The sequence below is a fragment of the Quercus robur genome, chromosome 2, assembly GCF_932294415.1.
Source record: "Quercus robur chromosome 2, dhQueRobu3.1, whole genome shotgun sequence".
Lineage (NCBI taxonomy): Eukaryota > Viridiplantae > Streptophyta > Magnoliopsida > Fagales > Fagaceae > Quercus > Quercus robur.
The window spans coordinates 9,510,266-9,524,178 of record NC_065535.1 but is presented as its reverse complement, the minus strand read 5'-3'; the positions used below and the strand labels follow the sequence as shown (position 1 = coordinate 9,524,178).

Below are 13,913 nucleotides of genomic sequence, written 5' to 3'. Positions count from 1 at the left end.
TTTGAGCTAAAACAGAAGGAAATATGACAGGCCGGCTCAACGACTTTGGGGGCTTTAGGCAAAAGCTTTAAATGGGGCCTTTTATTATATTTAATTATAAATTCATATATTTTTTTCAATTAAAATTTATTTTTCTTGCTTTTTGAGAGGCAAAATTACTAATTAAATTTTTGCATTCAAGTTTCGCTAACATTTCATTTTCAATTGATAATATGGCTAATCCACTTAATTTTTCTTGTAACATAGTTAATTTTAAATAGGATTTTATTAATTTTAATTTTGAAAAACTTCTTTTTGTGGAAGCAATTGTAACAAGTATAGTTAGTAATATTTTGAAAGCAATACATGCACTTGGACTGAACTTGATTGGATCCACTAAGACCAGCCCACTATCCATCCATACCACTAAATTTGACTTAAAAAAAAAAAAAAACAAACAAACAAACGTGTAGGACGGATCAATAATTTAAGTGGGTGACCTACTTAAAGTATTGATCCATCCTAGTCCTACACGTTGTCCATTCCATAGCCTTCTAGAAAATACTAAAGAAATCAGTACAAACAAAAGAGACTAAAGTTAAGAGAGTAAAGAGTAGTAGAGTACAACTAAACTAAAGTTAAGCCAAAAATGGGACAAAATGGGCTTCTGCCCTTTTTCACAAAACTAATTAGCCTTTTGCCCTTCTTCCCAAACTAAATAGGGAAATGCCCCTCTTTTGAAACTCGACTTTTTCAAAATCGAGTTAAACCCTATAGTGACGTTTTTAAGGACCTATAGTGACGTTTTTAAGGACCTATAGTGGCGTTTCATAACTTGATATCCATAAAATCGAGTTATAGGCAATTTTATTGGCTATAACTCGATTTTGTGGATATCAAGTTATAAAACGTCACTATAGGTTCTTCAAACGTCACTATAGGTCCTTAAAAACGTCACTATAGGGCTTTAGAATTTTTTTTTTTTTTTTTTAACTCGATTTTGAGAAAGTCGAGTTTTAAAAGAGGGGCATTTCCCTATTTAGTTTGGGAAGAAGGGCAAAAGGCTAATTAGTTTTGTGGAAAATGGCAAAAGCCCATTTTGTCCGCCAAAAATGAGAATAAAAACCCAACAGCAAACCAAACTATGAAGAAGACGAAAAAGGCAAAGGAAGAGAAAACAAAAAATGAACTTGAAATGAAGATATGTGAACACACCAAGTCTATTGCCAATACCAATTGATGAGTATGCCAACTAAAAAGAGTGTTTTTTTTTAAGAATCAAGATGGAGAGAGTGAGTGTTTTTTTTTTCCTGCCTTTTCTTACTTGTTTATTCTTTCTTTTTTTCTACATTTTGTTATGTTTTATTCTGCATTTTGTTACTTGTATATTGAAAAATCAATGTCTCTCTTTCTCTCCCTCTCTACATTTCAAGTAATGAACATGGGTTTTCTTAATGAAATGTGGTGCAAAGATTTGATCCAAAGGATACTTGAATGTGGTGATTTTTTTTTTCCCTGAGAAAGCTAAAGATTTGATGATGTAATTGGACTTAATGTCATTTTAGCCTTTTTGCTTTGTGAGAAACGGTTAGAAATAATTTGTTGTTCTCAATTTTCAATTAGGGGCTTAAATAATTTGGGCAGGCCTTACTTTTTTCTTTTTTTTTTTCTTTTTTTTTTACAATTGGGGGCGGTGGTCTAAATGGCTTATAGGTTCAGCCGGCATTAGAAACATCAGAAGATAGAGCTAACTTAGCAGCAGTATGTGCTGGGATATTACATAGTCTTCTAACCCACAAGAAAGTGCAGCTAACAAAGCAAGGCCGGTCAGACTCTGTTTATGGTAAGACAAGTTGAATGTTTTATTGCATATTTCATCTTATGAAGTTAAATGTGGACTTGTGAGGCAAGTACACTTACTGGTTTCAACATGTTTCTGATAGAAGCTTTTACTTATTAAGATTTTGGTTTTGCTAGCTTGAACGTGCACCTGTGGGCTAAACGTTGCTATGATTTTAACAATTTAAGCACCAACTTGCATAATAAGAGATCAAGAACTCATACGATGCAAAATATCTTATAGTGAGTCGCTTAATGAATCTTACAACACCCCTAACTTCTTCATTATGTCTGTCACTATTAAATGCCATCCATCGCGACATAATAACTTGGTATGTTCTAATTGTTGCTACCAAATGCTCCCCACCTCTACTGAACTCTATATTGCTACTCTTTTTTTTTTTTTTTTTTTTTTTTTTTTTTTTTTATATATATATATTATGAACATCATTAATTATTGCTGATGACGTCGAAAAATTGTCACCAATGGGTCACACCGTACTCGCGACTCGAAGTGATCCTGCACAACAGAAGCAATTGAAAGAAGTCCTTCAGAGAGCACCGGTGTGGTGCCAGCCTAACACTCTCCGACGGTCAAGTTAGAATTCTTCTGTTTTACTTAGGGCATTAGAGAGGGTCAATTAAAGCGTACCTCGATCCCCACAGGGTATTAGGTCTTTTATAGTGATAAAGGGTTGACTTTTCTCCTTGGTTTCCAAATCTTTTCCATGTGGGACTCTCATACAAATTCCCTTGAACGTAGTGAGCCAGGATTTCCGTTTTCGGATCATAGGGCTTTCCTAGGCGATAGAGATTTTGGATCATGGGCCCTTACTGTGCCTGTCAGCGATGGGCCTTCGAAGCGCGTGGGATAATCCTTGCGTAGGCCCAACAGTCCCAATCCGTCGATTCAGGTAGGCCCGTCAGGCTCTTCATCCATCCGTCAAGCGCTCCAGGAAGGGCCGTCAGGCCCGTCAGGTGGGCCCGTCAAGCCCGTCAGGTGGGCCCGTCAGGCCCGTCAAGTCCTATATCTTACCATCTTCAATTGCTTACTTGTTATACAATGAAATTAAAAACATCTTCCAACTTGTAAAAGTTTTTAACCATACATAACGGTAGTGGTTTATGGGTGATCCATTGGCAAGAGTTTCAAACTTGACTCGTCAACAACTTAGAGTTTTTCGAGTATAATATATTAAAGCATGGCATGTGTACCAGCCACAAAAAACCTTTTACATATTAAATCATCAACATGTATTATTTATACAAATCACATTACTTGTTAAAAAGTACATATTTATATGATTTTTACTATCGCTGCATAAATCCAAATCAATGTAGAGTGAACTTTTACTTTTGTACATCTGCTCGGATTGGAATTGTGATAGTGGCTAATTTGGTAATATTCAGAGTACACTGTGCAGTGTATATATAAACAGAGGCCTTGCATTCAATGCGTAAAACACGAAAGCATCAACCATGACGCCAGCTGTGCTCTCCGCCTTAGCACAAACCAACTCATCCTCCACTCTCAACGGCCTCATACCGTTCCCTCCAAAACCCCAAAATTCAAAACAAAACATCTTTCTTGAGAACAAGATCTCACGCAGAGACATTGCTTCTCTCTCATTCTCATTCTCATTCATCGCTCTTTCTCCTTTCCTCTCTCCAATCGCTCCTGCATCTGCATTCTCCTTTGGCATTTGTACGCGCAACTCTTTTGCATTCATCGATTCCTATTTCTTTTTTTTCTGGTTATTGTTATCGAAACCCTAATTTCTAGTTTGGTACACAGCAGGACCGAAAGACTGGTTAAAAGAGCAAAAGAGGAAGTCCTCGAGGTTCATCTTGGCACCGATTGACGCTTCGCGAGAAATTCTTCGCTCTGTCTATCTCTCACTCAGTATGATTCTCTATTTCTCTCTGATTCTTTGGTGTTATTATTATTATTTTGGTGTGATTTGTTTGGTTTTTTGAAAAGCGGCTAGGGATTCTGAATATACTAACAAGGATTTAGAGGAAATTCAAGAGCTGTTGAGATCGGCCGCTAGGGATTGCGTTCCACAAGAGAGGAATTCGCTTGTTAGCTTTCAAGCCAGCACCGGAGTCGAGGTTAGATTTCTTTTTCGGTTCCTAAATTTAGGGTTTAGATTACTGTGGTTTCGACGATACGGTTTTTTTTATTGGTATGAATTCAAGTAATGCTTTGAAATTGTGAAATTTTCTAGATGTTGATGAATTTTGATGTCTAATGTGAAAAAAAAATTTGAACAATGATTAGAGAAGTGATAAGAATGTGAGACTTTAAACTGTTTATAACGAATACCTGTTATTCTTATTTGTTCAAGTAAACTTAATGAAGGTAACTACGAAGATTGAAATGAGGGATAAGAATTTGTGACCTTAAACTAGTTATAGTTATAGTTAAGATTTGTATCATGAGCAGGTTTGCACATTTCGACTGATTGTGAAAAATGCGGCTTCCTTGCTTGATAAGAAGGATCCTGTGAAGTTGGAAGCCGAAGCTATGCTAAATGATCTTATAAGGTAGCTATTACTCTATTGTTTTGTGCATATGCTCCTGGCTTGTAAACCTATTATTGTGTAAAACATCTCTATGTATTGTTTAAGTTCTCAAGTTGGCTGCTACAACTATATTTGGTAATTGTTCACTTTAGGCTTCGTTTGAGAGTTTATAAGGGAATGGAATGGAATGATCATATAGGAATGGAAATGAATGGAATGAAATGAAATGTATTTAAGCAAGGGAAAAGAATAGAATGAAATTAAGTAACTTTGATTGGATGTTTAGGAGTAACATAGAGGGAATGGAATAGAAAGGAATGGAATGTAAGTAATCTTGTTTGGGAGTGACATAGAGGAAATGGAATAAAATCATTTTATGACAATATTACTATTAGACTCCTATTTTAAAATAAAGAACTGAATATATAGGGGTATTTTGGGAGTTTTAATAAAAAATTCATTTAATCTAATTCCATTCCCTCCTATTCCTCCCAATTTTGGGAGGAATGAAAAATTGAGATTTTAAGGGAATAGAGAGGGATGAGTGTTTCTTCCTACCCATTCCATTCCCTCCAACTTAAACTCCCAAACAAGAGAATAGACTCTCCATTCCCTCCATTAAAATTCTCAAACAAGGGAAGGGAAGAATATTTTAAAATTATTCTTTTCATTTCTTTTAATTCCATTCCATTCCATTCCCTCCTCCCAAACGAGGGCTAAGTAGCCTCCATCTGTGTATTGGAAAGGAGGTTAAAAGGGACTGATAATGACCATATTGCATAAGGAAAAAGAAGCCAGATTTAAGCATTGTAGAATATGTTTCTCCTTTTCCTCGATGTTTAAATTACCAAACAAATTAGTGGCTTGACATTGTTTTTTTTTGGCTAAAAGAATTATGGTCTATTTCCTTTGTTTCTTAATTATTATTATTTTTTATTGCAGATCTTTCACTTCTCTTAATGGCCTAGCAAGTGAAACTGACATTCAACTTTCTTCCAATAGGTATGCCCTGCATATCAAGTGTACGAGAAACACGGAGTTTAGAGAATTGTTTGCATAAATTATTTGGTATCTCGTTGAACTGTTTCTCTAGTTTCCAAGCCAAATGATTGTTATCACCAGAAGGTGCTAAGTTTCTAAGCTGTCAAAGTGTCTCAATTCAAGTGTCTTACAAAGCATTAATCTCAGAGACACATACGATGAAAGGATTCTAATCACTTTTTAACTTTCTTTAGAAATTTAAGTCTCCTAGAAACACGTTTTTAAGTCTGAAAGTTGCCATAAGACATCTGGCTATCTCCTAATTTATCTATTTTCTTTTTCAACTGCAGAGAAAAGGTAGTAGTTGCTCTCATGGATACCATATCCGTCCTTGACAAGTTTGAGCAGGGAGTCAAAGAATGCCTTGAAGTTTGACAATCATTCTCTGATTAAATTATTCTAGTTTATATTGTGCTTAAAGGCTTTGCAGCTTTTATCTGTTGGACTTGGAACTTGGAAAATGGTGAAAGTATGTCCATATTTTGACTCAATCTTTGTTTTCCTGTAGTTTTTTTCCTTTCCAATGTGTCCTTTCCCTTGATCTCAATATTCATTGTTCATGACTATTTCTCTATGCAGGCAAGATTTTAGTAATGAAGTTTTATTATTGGAAGGAGGTTGATGTTTGTTTCCTTAGCTTGGTTCACCTGTTGAACTAAAGTTCTCTGGAATGGTTATTGTGGATGCATTCTCTTATCCCCACCCCTTGCCTTCCAAAAGAAAAAAAAATATCTTCTGTTTATTGTACTTGAAGCTTTTTGTTACAAGTAACTGGAAATTGGAAGGTACTGGAATTGTGGAACTTTGTCCATTTTGACATGTTCTTAGCTGTATATTAATTGTTTATCTTTCTGTTATGTCACCTTTTGTTATTATTATTATTATTTTTTTAATTATTTTTTTTCCAAGTCTTTGGTAGTGGCAATATATTTGCAATCAAGTACTATTATTTGAAGGAATTCAGTGTTGATCATTTTTAGTGACTCTTCCTTGGTTTGTCTGTGGAATTCATGACAAAAGCACACATAGCTCACTTTCCTCAAATCAAAACCAGTGTGAAAATTTTAATTTTATATCATATCTCTACATGAGTGTCAAATCCTACCCTGTTTCTACAAATTAGACCTTTACGTAGTATCAGGATTTGTCATGATTTTTTTTATTTATTTATTTTAATTTTGAATTGCATGTGGTTGACCATGGATTCAATTTCACATGCTACTAGAATTCTTTGCATTTATAATGAAGTCAACAATTTTTTGTTTTGGGAGTGTTGTGTGAAACAAAGGCTTTTCTATATGCAAAGCTTTGGTGAAAATATAACCACTTTCTTGGTAAGTTAATGAGGCAGGGCCTATAATATGGTAAGGAAACAAGGAAACAATCATCAATAAAAGTATGCTTGTTGTCTGTAAATTGTGGCACATGATATCAATGACGTGATTTAGCATTATTGCCTGTAACTCTTTCCAAAGGGATGCTTTGAAATCTCACCATTAAATGCCAGCCATCATATGCTACTGCAAATTTCCAATCTTCAATATGGAATAATGTGCTCGCGATGTGTTATTTTGCTTTCTTGAATTATTATATTTATACTTCATTTGAGATTTGACTACATGTCAAGCATGGCCGAGTAAAGCTACAACTGTTTATACCTGATGTACACTTAATCTTTTGGATGATATTGCTTTTGCCTTTTGGTACTAACTTCATTGTGAAAAAAATTGTTATTTTTTCCAGAAGGATTATACATTATACTGGCAGACATTTTTATGAAAAATGGATGTCATGGTTGATGAGTTAAATATGCACTTTTAATGCTTGAGTATAGCTTGTCTCATGATTTGCAAACTATAAAATTAAGGTATTTTTCTGCCTGGTTGAGAGTCGTGCACTGCATCTCCTCTTGTCAACAAAAGAAGCTCACGCTAGGTTTCCTGTCTATTTTGATCAAGGACACGCAACTATAAGCTTTTAAAGGAGTTCCATTTCAGGTCAGTCATTCCTTTGAGTCCTTGACAGGAAGACAAGAATCCAAGCCCTATGGGTGCATTGATAGATCGTTGACAATAATATCTCAGCTAATGACTTATTTTTTGGAGTGATTGATGGATGGTGCTAAGCATGTCGGCGTCCTTATGTCAATTATATAGGCCATAGTGTTTGGACACAGTTTGAGCGCCCCATAACCTCTGCTTTGGGTGCGTATGAAAGGTTACAAATGGTTGTAATGGCAATGGGGCAGTGAAAACTGTTTTCTGGGTGGACCTTGTCTAAAAATTCTGCTTTGGTTCCCCTTTTAATGCAATTAGTGAAGAAGAAACCTTCATCAGCTGCTTCAATGTGGGCATTTCCTTGTCCGCCAGTGCCCCCCACTTCCACACCCCCCCCCCCCCCCCGGCGGCCAAAGTAGTTCTAGTTGAATTTCATATTAATTTGAATTTGATATGCAAATGAACAGAACTATTAGAGATTTTCTCTAGAAAAAACGAATCTTTATGCTTGAACATTTTTCTCTTGATGTTTGAAATTGTAGTTAGTGATTTTCTAGAACAACATCAAACGGCAATCATGTTTTTTCATCCGATTATTTTTCAAATGCAATATGTACTGTTTAAGCAATACTACAAACAATGATGCCTACATCTATGCTAGCTGTCTGTATTATTACTGATCTTTTGGCTCTCTAGAGAATGGTTTGATTGGGTGAACCAGAAGCCTGCACTAAATATAAGCGACAGCATGGTGTTCCATCATCTGGGTTGAGTTGTACGGATCTAGGTAAGCTGCGAAGCTTGTTGAACAGATTTAGTGGATCGTGCATTAGCCCAAAATGAGCATCTGGATCACCAATTTGTGAAAGCTCAACGTGAGAAAACCCAATAGATGGCAGGAGATGATCTGGCCAATCACTGTAGAAGTGGAAGATTGAACTTGAAAGCGTGGTTGATGGTTGGTTCATGAAATCTGCCAATAGGACTGTGGGGGTAAGGACACACTTCTCAGCTATGATCTTTAGTACCTGCATGGCATGGGGGTGGGACAGGTAGTATAGGATACCTTCAAGAATCCATATTGTGTTCTTCTCTGGTACAAACCCTGATATTTGAAGCTTTTCAAGCCAGTCATCATCCCTGACGTCAGCTGCCACTCTGCGCAGGGATTTTGCTTTCATCGTTAGATGCTGGCGTTCATATGTGGAATCCATTGCTGCCTGTAGAAGAGTTGTTTTCACTTGCAAGACTTCGGCAAAATCAACTTCAAAAACATCACTATCCTTCAAGCAGCTTAAACGGTATGCCCTTGCATCCATTCCTGAAGAAAAAGGACCCCCCAAAAAAAGATCATTTTCATTGTTTCATAATAATGAATGCAGCCCAACATTGAAGTTAAGAGTTAAAGTCAATCCCTTATAATTTTTGGATTCGGAATGCCAGCCTTTATTTTGTTAAAATACCACACTGCCTAGGATACAAGTTATCAAGGTGGTAACCTAAGACATTTGCTAGTTGGTAGTGTAAATCTTTACAGTATCTTCTTTCTAGATTAGCCATGGTCCATACGTTGCATCAATTGGAATATTTAGGCTTACTGTGGTGTGCATATGCATGTGTTTATTATCATTAAAGATTTGTAAATCGTGGTTCTGCAGTTGGATTTGGTATGCAAACTGTTTGCTAGAGTGGCTCCTCCAGCCCCTCTTTTTCTTATTTTCTTTTATTTTTTATTTTTATTATTATTTTGAAATACAAATCTTCAGGAAGAGTGTGGTTTCAATCACCTGGTTTGCTTTAGACTTAGCAGGGTGAGCGTACAACACATAGGACAAGGCAGTGTAAATAATCACTCTTCTGGGGGTATGGATAATGAATTGTTAAAATGATTTGAACCATTATTCATTAAAAAAAAAAAACTCACATTTTACTTAGAAATATGACAATTTTAGGCTCTCTTTAGTTTCAACTGTATTAGTCTATATATTACCTTGTAACAATTACATGCCGGTCAACTTATCAAAAAAAAAAAAAAAAATTACATGCCGGTCAATCAAATGCAAGAACTGTGGTAGATCAATTACTAACCTGCACCAAGGATAACAACTTGGGCTTCTTTGCTATTGAAGGATTTAAGTGCAGCTTCAAGTTTTGAATCAAACCAAAGAGTTCGAACTGCAAGAATCACCCCAGATACTTCTCGTGCATTATTGATGCGGTCTTTCTTTATCTTCTCATATAGGCTTTTAAGATATGACTCGCCTGCAAGCAAGCCTGCTAGTGGATCATGGATCAAATGCTTCCACAGGGCTCTTCCTGCTGCTGTTTGGCATGCTGACCGTTGGAGGGGATCCCATTTGTGTTCAATTGTGGCATGGACTTCACGAACAGTTTCAGTCGATAACAAGTCTGGAAGCTTTAGCTCGGACCACATTGGGTCTTCAGGTAAGGCATTTTCTTGATCTGACATGCCTTCAAATTACACCACTACCTGGAGATTGATAGGATTGATAGAAAGGTAGTGAAGGAGATAATGCATGCTTTATAAGTCATAGACTTAAATGAGAACAATGGTAGTAGAGATAAGAAAACAGAGCCACACACAAAATTAACGCTTGAGAAAAACAGGTCTATCGTATCCTGCTTCTTTGCCCTTATTGAAAAGGAAGGTAACAATGAAGTCCACGACTACCACAATTAATTATGCCTCCCTTTCCGTCTCTAGCATTGAAAAGTACCTATAATGGCTCCACCAAACATGACATGTTATCAAATGTGAGTGGCTCTCAACTTAAATAACTACCCCTCCACTCTCGTATGTATGCTGTCTGGAAAATGCTAGAACCACAAAAAATGGCACAATCTTGTACCATAACTCGCCACCTGACAAGTTGTGATTGGTGAAGGTGTGTCCCCACATGGTCCACAGACACTTCATCAGTCACAACTCGCCATGTGGCGACAGGCGAGTTGTGGCACAAAGTTGTGCAATATTTGGTGGTCTTAGCACAACTCATATTGTCTAGTACCTAGCACTCTGTAGCTTTTTGGTTGCACGTGACAGGTGCGCACTCCGTAGCCTTTTTTTTTTTTTTTTGAGAAATATGCCATGTGCATTTGTGAATTGAGATTTTTAGGTAATTTTGTCCCATTTTTTTTTTTTTTTTTTTTTGTAAATTTCATCAACATACTTGAGATTTAGACTAATGTCAATTTTTTCAAAACTGATCAATTTGGTCCCTAAAATGCTAAAATTAACTTAGTCCATAAACACTGTTAGGCTACTTAGTCATTTTTCTCAATTATCTTAAGGACTAAGTTGGCTTTAGGAACCAAATTGGTTAGTTTTGAAAAGTTTTGGACCTAATTGGCATTAGCTCAAATCTCAAGGTATGTTAATGGAGTTTACCATTTTTTAAAAATTATTTATTTAAATTGTAACCATTCATGGTTAAAGGAAGGGTTACTTTGTCAACAAATAAATGGAAATCAAAATAATGATTGTCAATACTTGCTTAAATATTAATGATATACTAAAATGTGAACCATTCATTTAATTTTGAAGGATTAGGCTTTTAAGATTTTTCATAATACAATTATCTTTAAAAAAAAAAAAAAAAAAAAAAAACTCTAGAGTCTTAATCCGCTTATCTATATATCTCACTAATGGAGAAACACTTATTATTCACGGCCACAAGTGGGGACTGGGGATAGGTTTTTTTGTCGAGTAGTAGGGGTTTTTGATTGCTCACAATTTTCTTCCCCTCCACCCGTCCCCACGACGAATACCTCACATCCCAATTTCCTCATTCGGTACACACCACTACAAAAGTGTGGGCATTAGGTGGAAGCTGTGAACACTTGATGTCCGCACAATGTGGGTAGCGTGTATTAAGTGTGAACATTAGGAGTGTGAAATAATAATTTTCTTAGTTTATTATTTCTAGTTCTAATTCAAATATCTTTTTTTTTTGAGAGATAGATAAAGTATATTCCTTTTTTTTTTTTAAAGTGGAATTTTTTATTCCTTGAAAATTGTATATTATCTTTGAACAAGAGTTATTAAAAATAGTATTCTAATATGAAATAAAAATAATTATTTCTTTACTTTAATGCTATCTTAAAACCAAAATGTGAAGTAAATTGAAAATGGAATGGAGGGGATATTTGGAATGTTACAAGTTACATGGAATTTTGCTCTCAACTTGTGCGTGGAAATGGAATGGAAGTGATATTTGGAATGTTACAAGTTACATGGAATTTAGCTGTTCTACTTGTGCGTTATACGCACATCAATTGTTGGTCCCGCTTTGTGGAAATGGTAAACCCTTATTCCTCACATGCCATATGGATGTTTTCTTTTTTTGTCCAATGACGCGTTGAGGCAATGGTCTCCACTTCATATAGCACTCAAATAATTTCGGCCTTTGTGTTGTTTTATGGATTTTCTAAACTTTGGTCATGTACTGCTTGGGACCGTTTTCTCTTCTTAATCCTTCAATTACTCATTCCTCAAAAAAAAAAAAAAAAAAAAAAAAAAAAAAAAAAAAAAATCATTCAATTACTCAAAGCTTTGAAACTTCTATGCCCCTCCCCCCCAATTTGAATTGCAATTGATTACTAAATCAAAACAATAATCAAGATTTACAAAAACTTTTTTTTTTTTTTGAGAAGAAACCCCACCGGGGTAACGATTGTATTATTGCATCCTTAAAATATCAAGCTGATAGACATCAAGAATATTTGAAGAAATAGACTCCATCCAAACAAAAAAAGGATTATTGGCGGCCCTTCTAGCAAGTTTATGGGCAACACAATTTCCTTCTCTGTGAGTATGCTTAATAGAAATAAAAGAAAAGCTAGAAAACATAAACTTAATGTCCTGCAAGACATGACCCATATACGAATTGTCCATGTAGTCACCAAGAATAGCATTGACAACTGATTCAGAGTCTCCTTCCACTTCCACCTTGTTGAAACCGAGTTCCACAGCAAACATTAGAGTACGACGAGCCGCTACCACTTCCACCATCTCCATCGAAGCAGGTGATGGAATCTGTTGTGAGAGAGCAGCCATAACAAGTCCTTGGTCATTACGGATTATTACATCGATGCCGGCTAGTCTGTCTTGAGAGAACAACGCGCCGTTGAAATTCACCTTCACACACGATGCACTGGGAGGCTTCCATTTTACCGCACGGGCTGTTCGTGGAATAGCAATATGGTTGGGACGTAACTGCTGGAATTCGCGTAGAGCATCTGATGCCTTAGGAGGAAGCATATTAAGAGAAACCACGGACTCACCCACACGGGCTCTGTTTCTATGCTGCCACACTTCGGATACCGTCATAGCAAAAAGCTCAAGTGTAAATTTATCTGTCGAAGCCTACTCAAGGATCTCGATGAAGTTAGAGCATGTGCTCGTGTCTGCCATGAGCCTGCTGAAACTAACCTTCCACATATCTTCTAGAATCGTGCAAGTCCAGAGTGCATGCATCGTGTCCTCTGGCTGTGCCTTACACTCTGAGCAAACATCTTCATTAAGTACTTTCCTCTGAACCAGATTAACTTTTGTTGGCAACAAGTTGGTCCCCGCTCGCCAAACAAGAGTCTGAACTCTATTAGGAACCCGCATACTCCATATAGCCTTCCAAACATTAGAGACAACACCACGATTAGCTGTAACTTGTGACTCTGTGTCTTCCTGTTCCATCAAAACCCGATAACCCGATTTCACTGTATATACTCCATCTTGGGTGTAAGGCCAAAAATGAAGGTCATCCCGATCAAATAAGCTAAGCGGGATAGCCTTGATAATTGCTGCCTCTTCGAGGATAAACATTCTATCAATCTCTGCCACTTTCCAACTCCTATCCACCTGATTAATTAGACTAGAAACTAAGGAATTTTCATGGCTGTCTAAGACAGGGGAGAGGACTCTACCTTGTCTAGACCTAGGCAGCCAGGCGTCTAGGAAAATTCTCACTTTAGAGCCATTCCCAATCCTCCATTTCAGTCCACTCCTAATGAGGTCTCTTCCCTTCAAAATACTCCTCCAAGCAAAAGACCATTTATTTTCCTTAGCATCAAAAATTGATCCACGAGGGAAAAATTTTGATTTAAAGAAACAAAAAAATAGAGAGTCTTGATTTTGAAGTAGGTGCCAAACTTGCTTGGCCAGCATGGCGTTGTTAAACTTTTGGAGCTCCCTAAAACCCATGCCTTCAATGGCTTTTGGCTTACATAAAGTACGCAATTTAACCCAATGAATGCGCCTTCTAGTACCACGTTGTCCCCGCCAAAATTTTCTGATCATAATCTCTATCTCATGGCAAAGTGTAGCGGGTAACTTAAAGCAACTCATAGAATAGGCCAGAATTGCTTGTACCACTGCTTTTAGAAGAACTTCCCTACCAGCCTATGAGAGGAGCTTCTCTTTCCACCCTTGGAGCTTAGACCAAATACGATCCTTGATGTATGCCAAACTTGCTCTCTTACGCCTACCCATAAAGGATGGTAAGCCTAAATATT

General features: G+C 36.7%; 3 protein-coding genes across 3 annotated transcripts; 1 reads left to right on the top strand and 2 right to left on the bottom strand.

Annotated features, from left to right (window-relative positions):
* Positions 1-3,265: 3,265 nt before the first annotated feature.
* Positions 3,266-6,242, top strand: LOC126712238 (uncharacterized). The gene is made up of 7 exons (XM_050411494.1): positions 3,266-3,523; positions 3,614-3,721; positions 3,800-3,930; positions 4,265-4,365; positions 5,287-5,346; positions 5,676-5,854; positions 5,965-6,242. Exons 1-6 carry the CDS (start codon positions 3,298-3,300, stop codon positions 5,758-5,760), a joined length of 711 nt encoding a protein of 236 aa, XP_050267451.1. The 5' UTR covers positions 3,266-3,297; the 3' UTR covers positions 5,761-5,854; positions 5,965-6,242.
* A 1,706-nt stretch (positions 6,243-7,948) lies between these two features.
* On the bottom strand, positions 7,949-10,031 carry LOC126712237 (uncharacterized). Its single transcript, XM_050411493.1, has 2 exons — positions 9,471-10,031; positions 7,949-8,703 (listed from the first exon to the last, which is right to left on the bottom strand). Exons 1-2 carry the CDS (start codon positions 9,850-9,852, stop codon positions 8,075-8,077), a joined length of 1,011 nt encoding a protein of 336 aa, XP_050267450.1. The 5' UTR covers positions 9,853-10,031; the 3' UTR covers positions 7,949-8,074.
* A 2,050-nt stretch (positions 10,032-12,081) lies between these two features.
* LOC126694538 (uncharacterized) lies at positions 12,082-12,732 on the bottom strand. Its single transcript, XM_050390877.1, has one exon. The coding sequence runs from the start codon at positions 12,730-12,732 to the stop codon at positions 12,082-12,084; it is 651 nt and encodes a 216-aa protein (XP_050246834.1).
* Positions 12,733-13,913: the final 1,181 nt, after the last annotated feature.